This window comes from Pithys albifrons, chromosome 4, assembly GCF_047495875.1.
Source record: "Pithys albifrons albifrons isolate INPA30051 chromosome 4, PitAlb_v1, whole genome shotgun sequence".
NCBI lineage: Eukaryota > Metazoa > Chordata > Aves > Passeriformes > Thamnophilidae > Pithys > Pithys albifrons.
The window spans coordinates 36312997-36332755 of record NC_092461.1 but is presented as its reverse complement, the minus strand read 5'-3'; the positions used below and the strand labels follow the sequence as shown (position 1 = coordinate 36332755).

Sequence of the window (19759 nt, the reverse complement as noted above, 5' to 3'; positions counted from 1 at the left end):
AAAACTATGGTAAACATTAAATCTCAAGTTGAAATGAATATAGTAAGAAGATACAACCTTTCCCTTCACCAGTACTCGTATGTAAGTTGTCTGCACATCAACATTGAGCAGAGAAGTGTCCAAGTGCCTGCAGAATGAAATACAAATAAATTAATAAATCTCCAATAAATCATATATCTCTTTTGTCATGATTTCACAGTTTATAAAGTACAAACTTAAGTTTCAGTTATTAAGTTATACAAAATATTATTAGGATTTAAAGTCTTTGGACTTTACTGTGATCTTACTGTGACTGTCAATTACAATAATGTCTAAATTCTGTCAAGTTCACCCCATCAGCTATTGTATAACTGCAAGAATTGAAAATCTTTGTGGAAAACCAAAAGGTTTTTCATCTATTAGTGTAGCATTTTACATTAATGAGAAAATTAATCAATGTTCTATTTAAAATTGCATAAGTATTTTGCTACTTTTCTTTCTGAAGGCATTACTAGCAAATGAGTTCTCTTTTTTGCATGGAATTTTCCAGAAAACAATGAATAGAAATACTTTACATTCCTGAAAACACAGTACTTTTACATTTCAGTGCTGTCAAACAAAATCTGTGACCTGTAAAAGCTTCACTTTAACATCTGCTCTTCATCATGTGACACCTGATGAGACTCCTGTGAATGCACAAGTATGCAATCTCCACTTCCCTTCTTTAATAACATGACTTCTCAGGTGAATCTTTCAGATTATTTACTCTGCATTTCTTACAAGTGAACACATAACATTACAATATGGACTGCCCAGGGGGGTGGTGGAGTCATTACCCCTGGAGGTGTTTAAGGACATGGCACTCAGTGCCATGGTTTAGTTGCCAAGGTGGTGATAGGTCAAGGGTTGGGCTCCATGATCTTAGAGGTCTTTTCCGACTTAAATGATTCTCTGATTCTGTAATACATTAAGCAATTTATTGAACGTGAAAAGATTTTCTGAGGTTCCAAAAAACTTGTATCTTATAATTCAGAAACACAGAGCAGGCCTCTTTAGAGGGAAATCAACGAGTTTTAAGGGAAGAACATCTGGCAAGAATGGTATTTCTATGCTGTAAAACTAGTTCAAGCTTTATTCTAACAAGTTCCTGCTATGGGTACATAAACTTGTGGGTTTTCAGCCCCTTCCTGAAGAATGGAAAAGGTCATTGTACCGCTTAGAAGTATACATACTATCCAATAGTTACCAGGTCTCTTTGTCATATTTTGACCTGGTTCAACCAAATTTTTTCCAGGCAATGCCCTGGTATAGTTCAAGAATTAGCATGAGCCATGGACTCTTTCCAGTAAGCAAGGAAAGTAGGACAAGGTCACCCTACTGTGTCTCATGAACGGGAAGAATTTAAATAGAAGGATGTGAACTGTACTGGAGCACTTTTAGGGCCGAAGAATGATCAAAAACCCCACTCCCTACAACCTTCATCTGCAAATGAAGAATGGAGAAGATTTTACATAAGTATAAAAGGACAGGTGTGGAGGAGACCTGCCTGTGGACTGCAGAAAACATCAGTTCCCAAAAGGACACAGTCCTCATTCAGGAGTAACAAAACAGTCTGAAGGGTCTTTAGCTTATTTGGCTTCACTTCTTTGGCACACCCTCAAGATTGGTCCACCACCCCTATGTTTTTTGTTTTCCTTTTGAAAAGTCCCCAGTACAGAGAGGAGTATAACTGAAACACTGTGTATTAGATCTTATGAATAACAAAAATGAAGAGGGAAAAAATCTGACCTGTAAACAGCAAGTTCCAAGATGATCTGGTTATTTTCTTCATCATCTTTCAAAGAGAAATGAAGCCTAGTAACAATGATAAGAAACACCTCCAGTATAAATACAATTGGAGTGAATAAACAAACATTTCAGCACACTTCAACTGCCAGCAATGTTAAAAGAATACAAGTACCATTTAGACAATATGTCATGTGATCATTTTAGAAACGGCTGTAACTTGCCCCACGAACAGAAAACAATACTGGCATTTGAACCAAAGTCATTCTTAATATTTACTTTCTGTTCCACCTGCTCAATCCACAAGAAAAAGGAAAAAACCCACTGCTGAAGGTCAGTTAAAATTAAGCTCATTCTGTCAATGCAGAACGAGAGACATCTGGTGGCGAAAACTGCCTGCTCTGTTACATCTTCACAGAAAAAAACAGCTACAAAATGCAGGAAAAGCCTAGAACTTGGTAATTCTGATGTTACAGTGATGTTACAGTATGTTAACAAGAATGAAACTTTGCTCATAGCAAGTATTTTGCCTAGAATATATATATATGTATATATACATTTATACACACACATTTGTCAGTGCATTTCCGAAGTAATATATAACTATATAATATACTTGGTTCTATAAGCTTTCCATTTGCCAAAAATGAGCCTGTAGATTTTATTAGTTGCATGTTTGTGATCTGCTTGCTGAGTTCTTAAAATTATGAACAAATCTTACCCGTTATAAATTGAAAATGTCATCTATTGCTACAACTATAAGGAGATCCAGTCTAGACTTTTAAGTTCTGCTCATATGCTCAAAAGTTTCCCATGTATTAGAATAAAAATAGAAAAAAATCACCTATAAATGAGAATATTTTTATAAATTAGTAATGAGTATAAAATTAGAGGGTTTTGCTTACTGTAATTTATCTGGACTATTTCAGTGACATTAAAATCCTTAGATACACTGGGTTCAGGTAATGGAAAGATGATCAAATGTTAACAGATTAGATGGTAAATTTTTTACTCTTTGCTCTCCTGTATTCTGATACAACTTGCAAGAAAATTTGTGGAGCTTGTAGTTTATGAGTATTTTTAATGGAAAAGTACAAAGACTGCAAAACAGCTTTTTCCTCTTACTGCATCACTGATTTTGAGAATTCACTAACACATGAATGGTGAATATGAGAACAGAACTGTACAATTTTCTAGGAGGAAGCTTAATCAGAACTGGAGAAGTCTGTCCTCAGCAGCATGCAGCCAGTCCTCTTCCTCACCTTCCAAAAGAACAGCAGACAGACTTGGACACTGTTATGGACATTAGACGTCCACACTGAAGCAAAAACTTTGGAGAATACCATCTGCTTACTTGTATTTCTTTCTTTATGCCTCTCCAATACACTGCCAGATTGCACTGAAGAGCTGTGATAATCTTGTTGAAGCCACGACAAAAACTGCTCATTGGTCTGGCTTTACGTGGGCACATCCACACACTAAGTTCTAATCCAGAAAATTTGGGTGACACAAACAGGGCTGCTACTAACAATGAACTCTGTGTTTCTTCTAGAAAGATAGCTAGAGCTTTAGTCTAAAAGTCTCTGCTTTTCAGAGACATAATCAGCTTCTATGAACACAAGACTTAAACTATTTTAGGCTTGTCTTTTTTGGATTAGAAAATATTATATGTTTTTTTTCAGTCAACACATTGTTACAAAAAAAGTACATCAATACCATGGTATCTTCTGGTACAGATGAAGTAACCATGACTCCACATGACACTAAACATGACACTAAACTCTTCCACTACCTTCAATTCTCCCTGTTCTACTGAAAATTGTGCACTACATATAATGTAGGTTTTCTCATTCCTTTAATTTGCAGGAATTTATAAATTTCCAAGATTTAGAAAGCAGGATAAGCATTTTCATAACTTTAGTTTTGTAGCTATGTAAGTCTTAAGGTGAAAAAAACTTCTTCAGAGAACAGCAGATATGTAAGTGCCACTTTCTGACCCCAGTCCCTTGTAGGAGGGTCTCTTGGGAGCTGTTTATAAGGAAACAATGTTTGCATTCTCAGTCTCCTGCTTTTCCTTAGAAAAGGAAGGTTTGGTTTAAGTGAAACTAATGACAATACATGGCTGATATCCCTGGAATGTCATTCCAAAACACTTCAATACCCAGGTGCCTTTGTCAATGATAAAACAGAAGACACTTCCCTGTATCACCAGCCTCTCTTGACCTCACTCATTATCAAAGGGTCTCATGCCATAGAAGCTGATAACATGTCCCTTCCCAGTTCTACCAGTTGTACATCTGTCATCAAAGGTCAGAATGAGTTTGTCCAGAAATACTACTTGGTTTTTTTCCACATTTAAAGTGGCTGCTCATATACATTTATCTTCAATAGTCAAACCAGTTAAACTTTTTCCACTATTAACAAGATGCTCCAAGAACGAGCATTACCATAGAAGGCAAAAGACTAAAATATCTTATGTTTTACAGAAAAACAAGTTCTTCAATCATGTAAGATCAAGATGTTAAATTAAACAATCTTCAACACTTCACTCACTGAAGACTGATTCTTTTTCCAGCATCAGAATATAAATTTAGAAGAAAGTTTTCCCACAAAGAACATAATACTGCAATGAGAATTTCTCAGTCCTCTTATTTTTGTATTGTCACATATCTTGAACTAGTTTCCCAAGTCAACTATAAAGAGATTAGACTGTTTAACCTCTTAACCTTACATACTTGGGCACATTCACATTCAGAACTTTTCCTTCTGCAGTGACCAATGTCCAAGGAAGCTTCTCTCTCCTTTTTGATTCCCTTAACAAAACAGAAACAAAAATGGTTTATGGCTAATGGTTAAAATTTCAACACTACTATGTTTAACAGCTAAAAGGAGGATGGTAAAAGAATTATCTGGTATTTGATGTTCAGGCTACAATTCATTTCAGGAACACAACACATTATATCCCATTTCCAATTGCACATAAAGGGTATAATCTAAAGATGAGCAAATGCTTGGTAATATCACATTGTACATGGATAACTTCTTCTGCATGTCACAATATCCGTTATCAAACAGTAATGTATCAAATTATCTGGTGTACCAGAAGAAAACAGTGGATCGCTTAAATGCATGAAAATGGGATACTAGTTATGAATGGTCAAGCTAATCATGAGGTGTCATTACTGCTAACTGGTTTGAGGTAAGTGCAAGCAATTTTAAAGGATTTTTATTCATGTTCACTTAATAACTCCTACTGAAACAGTGCTTGGCCTATCTCCAAACAGCATCAGTCTCTCAGTGACTATTTTACACTAGTAAAAAGGAATTTTAATGGTCAAAAAGATTACAAGCAGTACCAAACATGACCAAGTGCAAACATACAGATTATTTGGTGATGTATTTATCCTATTTTTTACTGTGACCTTCTAAAGCGGAGGATCAAAGGACATCACACAACGAACCATTATGGTTTTAGGTAGAATGCCATCTATTGATACACTGCAAGAGGTTTATATAGGGTCAAAGCTATGTGCTAATTTGCTATAGTAATTGTCACGCCATAAAGCAACATTACTTATTGGTTATATTCCATAACTCCAAGTCCAGTGTTTTGATAAAACATGCTAACGGTTCCCAGGTGAATCTCAAGAGTTCTGTGAAAAACTTTCAAGAGTTCTTGTGTGGAAGTCTGGGGAGTTGCCAGGAACTCCTGGGGAGTGATTTCTTCTTTACCACTCAGCAGCAGCTTTGCCTTTGTTTATTCTTTGCCGGTAGCTGCTTCAATCTCACAGAGTTCATACAGTCTGGATCACTCACATGACCATTTTCTGTAAGAAATCCCTCTACAATCTTCCTTCCAAAAATACAATACATATTCCTGATGTATTGATGATGTACTTGTTACCTTAATATTCACTATCTATTTCCAGCTGTCAGCAATTAAACTATAGCTGACTTTCATTTAGTGCAATAGACAATCTACTTTAAATTTATGTGCTCAAATAAAACAGACCACAGTAAGATCATTAGAACTTCTAGTACTGGTATTTTCCTGTTTAAATGGTTTAGATCATGAGCAAAGAAATGAAGAGTTAGGAATCTTATAATGCGAATAAAGAAAAATCTGCTTACACCTAAGTAAAATATGGCTCTTAAAAATACAGCACTGTAATTGTCACATTGCATTAATCCATTCTTCAGCTGGTCAGTATAGTGGGTATGGCTCCTTCAGCCAGCATATTAAAAAGAAAACACTTCTCAAAAAAACCCAAACAGCAATGCATTGGGGTTTTTTGTTCCTGAACCTGTTTCCTACTATAAATTCAAGGTTAAGAGAATGTTAAAGGTAAATCACTAATGAGGGATATAAAGTATTTAAGATTTAGGACCCTTTGGGGGAAAGAAGCATAAAAATAGATTTGGTCTATAAATACAATATATTTGAAGAAGAAATAAAAACACTCAAGTAGAGCTACCAGTATGACTACATAAAACCAATTTCTGTTTAAGAAAGAGACAGTTATCCATGTGTTAAATACTATTCTATTGTGTAATCAGAGTTCTCATGTGAGATTTGTGGGCTAAGAGTTTCTATACCTGAATTCCTACTCTTGACACTGAAAAGTGAATGACCCACCACTCTGCTCAAAAGATTTATTCATGTCAATTTTATACTAAAATACACATCCTTTTATAAATGAATTTATACACAAATATGCATACTTTTATATTGAGTAACTTATATTAAAAATACATTTCAGCTCTTGTCCACCAGCAACAATGATTTGAAGCTGAAGTTGTCAGAGGCGCTTTTCTGTTCTCACCTTTCCCATGCTACCTAACAAAAATCTCAGCAGCAAAAGAAAATGAACCATGAAAGGCATTATATCTTCTTTGAATGCCTTGGAAATTTAGAAGAATCCAGAAAATAATTATTCTATCTTTTTCGTAACACTATTTGGACTCTTCTTGAGTCCTTAAAGGGAAGCCTTTGGAATACATTTGCTTTTGACCAGAGCAAAGCACTTCCAAACATAGTGAAATTCTAACTGGCTAGAGTCTGCTTTCACGGAGCTCTTCCAGGAAAGCACTAGACCTTGAATTAATAATAGCAACAAGTTATGTACATTTCCAGATTTCTGGGAGAGTTCCCTAGGAGTGACTTTTTCAACACTTAGGCTTGATAAAACTTCTAAAAGTCATGCCCATAAAAAAGAACAGCTAAAAAAATCTCTGGCACAAATTATATAAGAAGAAAGGAAAAAAAAAGACATTGGTTACAATGTTTGTGGAACTGATAAGCCAGCAGCTTTTTGCTAGTATCTGCATGAAGCTTCCCTGTTCAGCAAAACCAGTGACAACTTTAGAAAGTTTTAAAGGCTTTTCAGACTTTTCACATTCACCATGCCAAATAGCCCAGATAACATGAAGTATCCTATTACTTTTGACAAATATCTTTTATAAAGTAGGTGAAAACATTACATAAAAAAGGTGCCTGAAATGCCATCTGGGCAAAAATTTGGTAGCATGGCCTTGTGGCATCTATATAATTCAATCTGCACTGTCAATAAATACTTTTAGCAGAATATTAAACATAGAACTGCACAAAACATATTAGGTAGCTGACAGAAAAGTGAAACTTCTAAGCTCCATAAAATGGAGTTGAAAAGAGAAATTACAAAAGGTCTATTTGAGGAAAAATAGAGTACCATAAATGAAGTTTAGAAAATGAAACAAAATGAACAATCTGAATATTTAATTTATAATTTATAAGCCTATTTTCATTGGCAACAGGGATTTAAGCTGCCAATTCTCAGTAATATTTAATGTCTGGCAGTCACCTACCTGTTCTCTGTACCTTTGAAAATTTCTCTTTCTTCAATTCACAGAATATATTAAAACAAAAAAGTACCTTATATTGTCTTTGGCTCTCCGTTTCTCTTCAATATATCTGTGAGTTTCTAATCTAGATTCTGGAGTATATGGTGTAGGTTCCTCCCAAAATCTTCTGTCTTCTTCATCATCTTCAATTGTTCTGCACATTTCTTGCTCTCCATTTCCTTCTGCCCGATGGTTTTCTTTCTCTTGTGAGGAGTCTGGGCTACACAAGATCACAGGAATATTGTCCAAATGAAATGCAGGAAGAGTAACAGTACTTGATAATGTATTATTGCAATACTTTTTTCAAACCAATAATAACAACCATATAATTCCTATCAAGGACAGTATCTTACATATTTGAATAACGTTCTCTGCTCTGCTTCTTTTGTCAATCAACAAAACGTTTTGACATTATGTTTTTCATGGACTTGACTAAGAAGTGATAATATGGCTATGCCTAATCCTCTGAAAACCCTGATAGATAGTTCAACAGATTTCATTTCAGAAGCAGAATTTTCAGATACCCTCACAACTTTAAGGTGAGAGAAAACTTTCAGTCCATGAGATGTTTAAGTATTCCCAGTATCAGGCAGCAGCAGATTAGAAATTTGCAAGGTAGCAATAAGCATCTGCTCAAGTGCCATCTTAGCACCTAAATAATTTTTTCTCCTAGCTATAAGCCATTGCAGTTCTCTAACAATAGGAGAAAACTAAATTTATGATACAGCTGTGATCTGTGAGGACAAACTTCCATAGGCAGTTCCATGGAACCTAGTCTCTATTGCATCAAAAATAAGATGGATGGCAACTGCAGTGGAAGATGACCCCAGACAAAAATCCTGTGCCTGTCTAGGCAGTGTCAGTGATATGAAGTGCAAGAAGTATGAAAAGCAACATTCCACAGCCTTTGACACCACCAAAGACCCGCAACATTCCATTTCACTCTTCAGATCTAATAATGCTAAAGCAAAAACAATTATAGGAGAACAACTGCTTTCTCTGGAACCTCTGCATTACCTTAAATAAAAATTTCCAGTTGTTCTCCTGAAAGAAGCTATCAATTACACTATTTTGGCACCCAGACAACTTAGTTTGGAGTTTTGGGACAAAAATTCCGTTGCACTGTTTGCAGGTCAATAACAAACTGTTTGCAATTAATTATATTTTTCATTAGAGATAACATGCATAAGGACAAATAACTCTGCTTGAATCAAAAATACAGATGAACAAAATATTTAAGTGGAATTACATATACTCTTTAATGAGGAAAACTGAACTTCTTAATAATAAAAGAGAAGAATGATGTTTACTCACAAACTATTCTTGCTCAATGTTACCTGTCAAATCCAAGCTTAGATTCCATTTGGTTTTGTTTCTTGTCCTTTCTTTCTTGCATCCTTCTTTGAGCCTCTTCCTTTTCTCTGGCCCTTTTGAGAAGGTAAGCTTGTTCCTGTTCTCTGATTTTCTGTTTCACTTCTGGATAGTTTTGAAGTGCTTTAATCCTCTCTGAGCGTTCTATTTCTTTACTATCCAAATACTTCCCAAAGGGGGAAAAAATCAATAAAGATATGTGAGAAATTATAAACATATTCAAATCAATAGATCTATTAAACTGTAGGTTATTTTTGAAAATTCTGTATACAATTAGAAATGCACCTTTCAAACCTCCATAGCACTATGTAAGTTATATTCTATTATAAAGAATTAGCAGTAACTGTCTATTCAGATCTGAAAATGCTTTTGTGTGTCTGAGATCTGCTTTTAGCATTTACCAGGAATTTCAATTGGTCTTATTATACTATACAGCAGAGAGAGTCCCTTCAGCCATTTCTGATATTTGCCTGACCTTGATTCAGCCCAAAATTATTTCTTTCCATGTGTTAGCTTATCGACAACTAAATGAGTTGAAGGTACTCTAGTAAGTCAGACAAACACCTGTGGCATCTCTGAGGGATAGTGTGGGAGGGTATTTCAGGCCTGGGACTGCCTGGTCCATTGACAGGAAATCATTACATCAGTCTGGTCATTGCACAGAACCTCAGTCTCAAAGTATCTGCAGCCAATTCAACACAGCACATTTTTACACCAACTTGTATCATCTACTGCCTTGCAAAGCAGGTTTGGAATAGATTGTTCATGTGGCATCAACAACCTGGAAACTTTCTGCAACAATGATAATAATTTAAAAATACACTATGCATATAAAAACCAATTAAAAAAAAGAGTCAGAAGAGTACAAAGCATTATTTCTTCAAAACTTTGTTTAAGGATCTCAAATGCATGTGGTTCTGTCAAAACAGAACCAAATATTATAATTAATTTACTGTAGTCACTTACTTTTCAGAATATAATTTAATTTCCTGTAAAAAAATGCTACCAACTTTCCCAGTACAGGCATTTATTTTATTTAGGATTAGTTGGTTCAGTCTACAATGTTAATTTTTTATTTGGATTTAAACGTAATTTTTAAAACCTTACTTTTAATTGAGGAAGTGTTGCCACTACAAATTGTCTATAACCTTCAAATGCAGTGCATGGGTTACCCATTAGAAACAGTTCCTTCAGATGTATATTACATTTTAGGGATTCAGTACTGGAGAGTTCACCAATGAAATTTGCTGTCAGGTCAAGTTTCTTCAGTTCTTCACAGCCTGAAGTTTGAAAGAAACTTGATTCAATTTGTCCATAACATAAATGTACATGACATACATACACACACAAATACACACACACCTATATATAAAACTGTCTGTATGTTCTGTAAACTATTTTCATTCTATTAGAATACATCTTTTCTGACACTCCCTCTGAGTGAGAGGGACTCACAGCTAAAGCTTATGTTGTCATAACGTTTATAGGAAGGAAACAAACTCAATAAAATAAAAAATACCAAAACATTACTGGTTTTATTGGTATCAAAACTTTGTGGTCATTTATAGATGAGCCACTAAGTGTTTAATTTTTAGATAAGCTGGACTTCATTTTTAACAATTTGATGGCTTTGATACCCCTCCTCAAGTGAGTCTTAACCATATTGCTAAAATACTATCTAATTGCTTCAGGACAGCAGGATCAACTATGGGTTTCGTTTCTGTGTATGATTCATCTTTGTTAATGTTATTCAAGTGCAAGGACAAGGTCTTCTAAAACTTCACTCCAGGTTAAGAAGAGGTTTTCCACTACATGGACTCAGCTATCATATTAAATACTTTATCACTGGTTAAATTGCAAATACTGATGAGAAAATGTTAACTAAAGCAATTATAAATAGAAACTCTATATTGGATAACAAAATGCTCTGGAAAATTTGGATTCAAAATTTATCAGCCTCTCCTTTTGTCATGATCTGTCCATGAATCAGAACCTTGACTCTAAGAGTAATAAAGTTCAGCTAAGAGTAAGCTCAACATCAATGCTCATCACTGTAATCACTTCTTTTCCTTTCCTGGTCTATTTGGCAAGTTTTATTCACAATGGAGATGAAGGAAAGTGGAAAATGGAAAATGATATATTTGTGGATTTAAATAACCCAAGTTTATGAAAGGGTCACTCCCAAAGGTTCTAACTCATAAGTAAATGACAGATCACAGTAATAAATAAAGTAGCCTGATAGATGAATTTAAAACTGAGTGGCATGAAAACAAAGGCAACTTTCTCAATAAATTTCCAAATATGTGATGCACTACCTATTTCCTCAAGTTTTATAAATTTGTGTTTAAACTATTTGCTTATTTTTTTACTCAATTTAAGCCATCTTCTTGAATCAGCTTTCAGACTTCAAATCACAAACAAAACCAACCAACCACCCAATGAACAAAAAAAACTCAAAAACAACCAAAAAACAACAAAAAATAATCCAACCAACCAAAGAAACAGCTTTTTTTTTTTTTTTTTACTGTTCCTTTGTCAAGGTACATATCTCAAAGAGTCAGCAACTGGCCTCGTCAGAATCAAGAAACAGTAAACAGTCAAGTAATAAATTATTCAAGTAATACAGAATGTGTTTATGGGTGGCTCTAACTCTGAGATTATAATCTTGGAATGTGCAGATGAAATGTGAAAAAGTGGCAGGATAAAGGATTAAAAAGAGATAAAACAGACACAATTTCATGCAGTGAAAAACAATCATCTGAAAACCTCTATAAAAATACCCCACACCCCCTCAATGCAACCTGTGCTCAGAGCAGAACCTTGTGTGTGACACTTGACTGCTGAACTGCTGAAGATGAATGCTGAAACATGACACAGAGACATTTAAAAAAGGTCAATGTTAAATTTTAAGAAAGTTCAATGAGAAAACTTCAGCAGTAGGCAGCACTTGTCAGAAACGAGCATTTATTGAAATCTTGCACACAAAAAGACTCTGAGTATCAACAAAATGCCTTTACTGGTGGATATACTTAGTGGCTTCCACTCTCTTTTACACTAAGTCACAAGTGTTCTAATATGAAAAAGCAAAATGGTTTGTTTGAAATCTTACCTTCCAGATTTTCAATTCTTTCAATGTTGTTCAAAGCTACATTTAAATATTCCAGCTTCTTTAGTTTGCTCACATTTTCTGTAACACAGCATAGATCCATTATTTCAGTTCTCTGCACTGGAAAGGGCATTATCATTTTACTTGCTCACTTTACTTCAAAGAAACAATAAAGTAGAAAAATAGGAAGGACAACTTGAACATGCACCACATTATTAGGCATTAATATTTAAATATTAATTAAAGGACAACACAAAAAAGTTTTCTGAAAACACAAATTAAAATAAAAGGAAATAAGGAAGCTTATAAACATGTTTTATCACAAATCCATAAAACACATACCTAATGCAAGAGGACTGGTCAAAAAGTATGGTGAGAGCATGACAAATACAAAAAGCATCTGTGGTGAAACTCAGAAAGGATCAGGCTATACTTAGACAAGCTTTAAAAAAACAGAGTTTTACACTTACATACAAAATACTGGCATTTTTAGTATATATTTAATTTTTTGAGATCTTTAACCTACAGGTTTAATACAAGAAACTTCTCCTCCCTTTTAAAAAATTTTACAAATTGGGATTTCTGTGGGTTCAGTATTAACAAAACAAAAACACACACACACTCTCCTAGCTTGGAGTCCAACCTGTACTGTTTTCACCAGGACCTATTGGAATCAGCAGGTTCACAGTGAGTGGGGAGCATTTCCTCTTTTGAACACAGAAAGGGGGCAAAGGGGCAATAAGGTAACAGCAATGTTCATCACTTCCAAAAATGTCTGCAAAATGCAAAGACTACTTGAGAAACATGACACACAAGTCAGAGACTTAAATCTGAGACAAGATACATAGGGCAGCTTGTGACATAGTTACCAATTTCTTCCCAAGCACTGCATTTTGAAGATCCAACTGGAAAATCTGTCCAAAGAATTCATAAAGTTTACCTCAAATTCTAATTCACAGCTATACTGAATAACTGCTGTACAAACTGTGCCTACTGAGGCAAACAAAGCAATTCAAGCAGGGGTAGCTTCATCTGACAACCACAGGTCTGCAGCTGAGTTAGTTGTCTGGGCTCTTCTATGATCAATAAATAGGCTGCTCAAGGTGTAGTTCATCTTACCTTAAATTGGCTGTAAATCAAATCATGTACAAAAATACAGCTTTTCTTCACCACTGGTTATAAAGGGAAGATACTGTAACAGATACTGTAATTTGTACACAAAGATGTCTACAAATTTGGTGACATGAATTCTACCACTTAGTACCAAGACCTTGGAGAAATATTTCTTTCATAATTCACAAACAAATGATGAAATTAATTTCTAGTAAGAACTTGTGCAGCTTAGGTTGGATGTTTCTTTTTCTTACAATCTTTCTGTAATGGCAGTATGCCTGGGAGACAGCTGAATGTTGAAGCCAAGGATATCTTGGTTTGGGGGTTTTCCTAGAGAGGAGAACCAGGACTCATCCATTCACTGGATGCCTGACAACCTTGCTTAGTAGGCAGGTCTGATCTTGAGGGCTGCATAAAGATTTTGTTTAAGAAGAGAAAGGACACATGAAAATAGAGTCAATATAAACCATTCCACTGAGATTCAGAGGCATGTTTGGAACTGCTGTGTCCTCTGCAGGGACATGCTGGTATCCACTGAAAGAATTACTCTCAAATTCAATACTTTGTAACACAACTCCTGTTGGCAACCGGTTTGGTCACCTGCTGCAGTGCAGGGGCAGTGTTTGTGTGTGAGTGTTTGTTTAGCATTTTTATCCCATTAGTTACTAAGGTATCACTTGGGAAGCCATTACATTATACAAGAATATATGATTCACTACGTTGCACACTTTTCCAACTTCTGCAGTTTAATCATGCTAAGATAAAAACTTCATGTCTCAAAAATGAAATTGCCGAAAAAATCTTTGAGTCCAAAAAGCAACAATCTGAATATGATATCCCACACTAACCTAAAGGAGGCTTGAGTATTGACAGAAAAACCACAGGATGAAATCTTGTGCCTTATTAAGGACACAGTAACAGAGAAAACCAACTTATTTGAGTCTCATTTTTGAGGGGGTAAAGCAGAATAAAGCAGTTTCAAAAAACTTATTGTCTCAGGAGAAGATTCCTTCTAAGAAACGCAGGTGTTATCAGTACCAATAGTTTCCTGATGAGCTGCTCCACAGAACTTAAAGGACCTGCCTACAAGTTCTGAGCACAGAATTTAATCCTAAAACTTTAGTATTTTTGTTATTCCTCTTAAGGAACTTCAAAGAGATATGCTAATATAATACCTAAACACTTCCAACTTTTCATTCTTCATCTAAACATTGACTGTAGAGCCTAAGATATTCCAGCCATAGTCTTGCTGTTGCATCTTTCAATAGAAAGCCAAAGAAACATGAATCTATGCCACAAACCACAGACCATATGAAATTATATCTTCTCCTGTGGCGCAGGAAGACCATTGAGACTTTGTTGTACAAAGTTTGGTTTATGCACAAAAACAACTGTTTTATGCAAATGAAACTTATTTCAATGTTGACATTAAAACCTAATTTAAAAATGACTCTGAACAGAGCTGATCCTACAATATCACAATCCATGGTATATGCTAAACTCTTTGTTTGCCACAAATGGGACATTTAATTATATCTTGATTTTTGAGATTTTAATCTATAAAAGGTGTTCCACACTCATATTCTAGCGACACATATCTCAATAGTATCTTTCTCATCTAAAATTTCTCTTGCAAATTTCTGAGCATCTCAGAAATTTAATAAAGAAATCAGGAAATGAACTCTTGTAAGAGCACAACCACAAGGAACCTTTCTGTAGTTACTCACCGTACATTCCCTTAAAGTATAACATAATACCTTTTTTCCCTTAATTTCAAAATCCTGCATGTAAATCCATTGTAAAAGAAACATATCCAGAAAACACTTACCAATTTTTGGAATTAGATTATTCTGAAGATAGAGAATTTTTAAATCTCGACACCATTTGTCAAGGTATTCTAGTTTTTCTATTTCCTGCTGATGTAAAGAGATTTCTTCCAGTGAAAAAATTTCACAGTTGTTATGTTCTGCACGTCTCCGAACAAGATCTTCAGTGACTGAAAGAAACATTAGATGTCATATTTCCCCGTAGTCATTTTTGCCATCTGATTTATGAAAACTTATAAACTCATTAAAATATTATGTCCCACCATACCAAATAGCCTTGTAAGAACGCCAACAAAAATAAAATCAGCAAGAAAAGACATTGAGTACCAAGTAACCTCACCCAACTCTGCCACAGTAAGCATCTTTTGTGAAACACACTCATGTCACCTCTAACATCTAGAAAAATCCACATCCGCTGAGTCTTCTGTAAGAGTTTGATATAACCCTTGCGGAAATTAATCCAGCAGCCACTATTTTCTGCATATCTCGGGTTGCAGATTGATTCATATAGACAAGAAATGGAGTGTTTTATGCTGTTTTATTTCCTGATGCCAGATGTTCCCATCACAGTGATAGCAGTGGGGGGGTGGGAGGGAAGCAAACTAACTGCAGTGTATCATCATATTCTTCAGCACTGTGCACAGAAAGAAGCAAGATAAATGTTGAAAGTGGGCAGATCTTTTTTGTGGCAAAGCCATAACTAACTCATGCTTATAAATGTTTGTTAGAATGAAATGTATACCTGGATATTTCTTAGGCACTATCAAGTTATTAGTAGTCAGCAAAGGAGTTTCAGTGGCTGAAAAACACCAGTGACCTGGGTTCAGAGTTATCATGTAGTAATATTTAATGCCAGCTAATCTTTCAGACAGTAGAAAGGTTCTGTACAATGAAAGTAAAGAAATTCTGTAAGCTTACTCTTGAGCCAGGTGTTAGTACTTTGTTTCCAGCCCACTGCAGCAAAAAGTGCTGGCATTTTTCTCTCCCTGACAAGAGTGAACTACAGTGAAGTATTGATAAAAAAACTAGTGAGTTTTTTTTTTTTAAATTAGCATAGGTATTTTCATGATTGCTAATGAAACTCTCCCCCAAAAAACCTAAAACAACAACCCCCCCAAAAATTAATCCTTTCAAAAAGATTCTGAAGAAAAATAAGTAAAGTGAAAAACTACAGAGATCTATGACAGCTAACTGTTCAAATTGTTCCTACCATGCCTTAATTAGAAGTATTCTTTCACTTTATCTCAGGAAGGCTTTGTGAAATTATCCAGTTTTATCATTGGTCCTGGAATGGTTGCACACATCCACACAGAGAGATCTCCTACAAGCTGGGAAGACGATATACCAGTACAGCCCAAACTACAGTCTTTGTGAAAGGAATGACACTGGTTTTGTGTATATTATACTATTTATAGATGACCAGGCCCTTCTGCTCAACAGATTTTTATCCGGCATGATTTACAGAATTAAATGTGGTGATACTGACACTGATGGAAGGGGGGAACCTGTCTGCACATAAATCATATTGGGAAAGGTGTCTTTGTATTTTTTAACCATGTGGGGCAGGTTTGACGCATCTGAACAACCATCTTCCCTTTAACAGACCATTGATTGAACTTGATTAGAAATATAGACAAGTAAAAAATCATTATGAAATACTTCAGTATTCACAGAAAATATAAAATCACTGGTATTTCCAATAAGTTACTTGGTAAATCTGCTGGAAATTAAAAGGAAAGAAAGAGCCTGCTTACTATTGTATTTGGTTACAAATCTTTCAGTGCCACTATTTCCAGTTAATTTTGAGCAAGAAAACAGTATTCCTCAATTTGCATACATACACACTGGTGGCAATACTATGCCCTTTGCCCTTTGTACAAAAAGAATTCATACAAACTATTTCTGACAGTTTAATTACAGCCAGATTTCCCTTTGCTGATGAAAATTGAAATTATTGTTACATAAATTACGCAAAAATGTCCACTTCCATTACCAGATGGTTTGCAAAGTAGAGACAATCATTCACAATAGAAGCTACTGTGAAGCTTTAGAGACTATTTTGGGGTCCTGCTGTAGGCAACTGACTGAATATTTGACATTTTGCACATGATCTAGTTCATTTAAGAGAAATGAGGGAAATTATCTTGGAAGAGAACACAACTTTTGAATAAAATTTTAAATAACAGCATTTCCAGGACATTGACAAAACACACTGAATTCCCTGCGAAGTTCATTACCCAGATTTTCCAATGTTGTGTGCAGTAACAGAAGACTGGACTAGTGACTTGAGAGATCACAGCTACTCCCACGTTCCCATGAACACAGGAGGAAATAAGGGATGGCATCAATCAATTGGAGATAACAGATCTTGAAGATCTAACAACTGCACCTCCAAAAATTGCATGTTTTACTTGAAAAAGGAAGCAGGTATGAAGGGTAACATTAAAGAAATTGGAAAAATTAGCAGATGGACAGCTGTAGTTGTATCACAAAACAGTGGGGGAAGCTGCATTTCAGAAAGGTGAAGTATGAAGCATTATTTTAAGACTCAAATTCACACCATGCTATTCAGGAGATAAAGCCATTCTCCTTCAGGCAGTGCCTGCTTAGAGGGAGCATCTGCCAGCCTCATGCAGGGAGAAGGAGTTCCTTTCCAAAGCACTGTTTTAGCCCAGCATGGGACTGGCAGTACAATGATGATATAGAAACAAAATAGATTATAGGCAAAAAAAATCGCAAAGAAAGAGAACTCCTCAGTAGCTTTTTTTCATGAGTGACAGGTGTGAGCATTCAGTCTTTCAAGTCCTACTGTTGTTCCTGTAACAGATGATTGATTCATAAGTAATAGTATGGAGTATTTCAACCTTATTTGGGTTTTTTTCATGTCTGACAGCCCCAGGCTCAGACAGGAGCCATCCTGTGCAGCATCCCCCTTTGCAGGGGCTGCCACACACACAGAGGGGTCCCCACCTGGGCCACCCCCTGCTGGGCCTCTCGGAGGCTGTTTTGGGAGACAACAGCACCCCTGTGCTGTACGTGGTGCAATGAAATGGGTTGTTATTGCCAGGGACGAGGAAAAGCGGATAGCCAAGCCAATGTGAGGAGAGCAAGGGAGGCAGGATGGGAGGAGGCTGCCAGGGGAGTGTGGGAATGGTAGGGAATGGGGCACGTGTGAGGAGGGGAAACATGAATCATAGAATCTTTAGGCTGGAAAACACTTTTAAGATCATCGAGATCAACTCAGCGCTGCCAAATCCACCACTAGACCATGTCCCTAAGTGTCACATGTCCATGTCTTTTAAATACCACCGAAGATGGTGGTTCCACCCCTGCCCTGGGCAGCCAGTAAAGAAAGTTTCCTTAGTATCTAATTAAACCTCCCCAGGCATAAACTGAGGCCATTTTTCCTTGTCCTGTCACTTTCACTCGGGAGAACAGCCCGACCCGCACCTGGCTACACCCTCCTGTCAGGGAGCTGTAGGGAGCGATTAGATCCCCCTGTTCTCCCGGCTGAGCCCTCCCATCCCACCCCACAGCTCCCTCAGCCGCTCCTCGCCAGCCTTGAGCTCCAGCTCTTCCCCAGCTCCGCACGCAGGAGGTGTCCGGGGCGGCGTACAGGGCCGGGAGGGGAGGGGATCGGCGCTCAGGGACACTCACTCCGCACCATGTCCGCCCGCTCCAGGCCCGTTGCCGGGGAGGCCCCGCCGCGTCCCGCAATGGCGGCGGCGGCTGCGAGCGGGGAGGGCGCTCCGGGGCGGCCGCGAGTTCGATCCCACCGCCGCTCCCGCCTTCTGCCATTGCTGGGAAGGGTAGTGTGGAATGCCTCGTCCTCAGGCGCACAGCTTATTCTGTCCTTCGTGTGGTACTTTTGTCCTCCCTCTGCATAGTTTGCCTCACGTTTTGGGCCGAAAGCATGTTTTCCTTTGTGTGTGGAAGCGGCCTGTTCCTGGGATTCATAGTGTCATGGAATTTTAGAGTCACAGAACCCTTCAGGTCGGAAAAGACCTCTAAGATCAGCACTGCCAAGTCACCACTAAGCCATGTCCCCAAGTGCCACATCGACTGGTCTTTCACGTCCCTCTGGGGATGGCGATTCCAGCATTTCTTGGGCAGCCTGTTCCAGTTCCTCATCCCAGATGTCACCAGATCGAAATGGAAACAGCAGGAAAGTCAGTCTGTATTTCCCACCTCTTTGCTAACATGGGTATTCATTAACCTAAATGTCTAAACAAACCTGTGATTCAGGGACCCCTCAAAAAAAAGGATTTTATCCCCTTCTCCATCAAATCATATGGTCTTTACTAATTTTTAATCAGACCTGTACTAACTTTGTAAATTATATTTTTTTTATTTTATCTTGTAGCCAAGTTTGTCAGTTATATTAACCATGCATAGCTTTAGACAAAAAGAAATTTAACCCTGTAGCTATAAGATGAACTGTCAGAAATAAATCAAAGCCTTGTTTAAGTTACAGGCGAAGCTGTAAGAAATCAATCAGAAAACCTGTCTAGTTGAGGCTTGAAGCTGTAACACTGTTTAGTTATAAGGAAATATAGGGCTGCAGAGATAAGAGCAGACCATTAGATCAGTTAAAAGTCACCCAAAATATACTGCTTAACTTTGGGAAGGTGTTTTCAGTTGTAACTATGTATAAACCTGGAAACATAAAAGTCTCGTTCAATGTGTCATTGGTGGAATT

General features: G+C 36.7%; 1 protein-coding gene across 2 annotated transcripts in view; it reads right to left on the bottom strand.

Annotated features, from left to right (window-relative positions):
* Nucleotides 1-19759, bottom strand: part of LOC139671256 (dynein axonemal assembly factor 11-like) — a 57336-nt gene that overhangs the window by 21414 nt on the left and 16163 nt on the right. Inside the window, exons 1-9 of one of the 2 annotated variants that reach the window (XM_071553822.1) lie at nucleotides 18718-18781; nucleotides 15063-15230; nucleotides 12125-12202; nucleotides 10123-10295; nucleotides 8982-9181; nucleotides 7676-7864; nucleotides 4500-4577; nucleotides 1768-1833; nucleotides 58-127 (exon numbers count right to left, since the gene is read on the bottom strand). In XM_071553822.1, the coding sequence (XP_071409923.1) occupies nucleotides 58-127; nucleotides 1768-1833; nucleotides 4500-4577; nucleotides 7676-7864; nucleotides 8982-9181; nucleotides 10123-10295; nucleotides 12125-12202; nucleotides 15063-15230; nucleotides 18718-18727 (1032 nt within the window). In that variant the 5' untranslated portion in view covers nucleotides 18728-18781. Of the gene's footprint in view, nucleotides 1-57; nucleotides 128-1767; nucleotides 1834-4499; nucleotides 4578-7675; nucleotides 7865-8981; nucleotides 9182-10122; nucleotides 10296-12124; nucleotides 12203-15062; nucleotides 15231-18717; nucleotides 18782-19759 lie in introns of those variants that run through there. The other variant, XM_071553823.1, reaches the window with a different exon arrangement.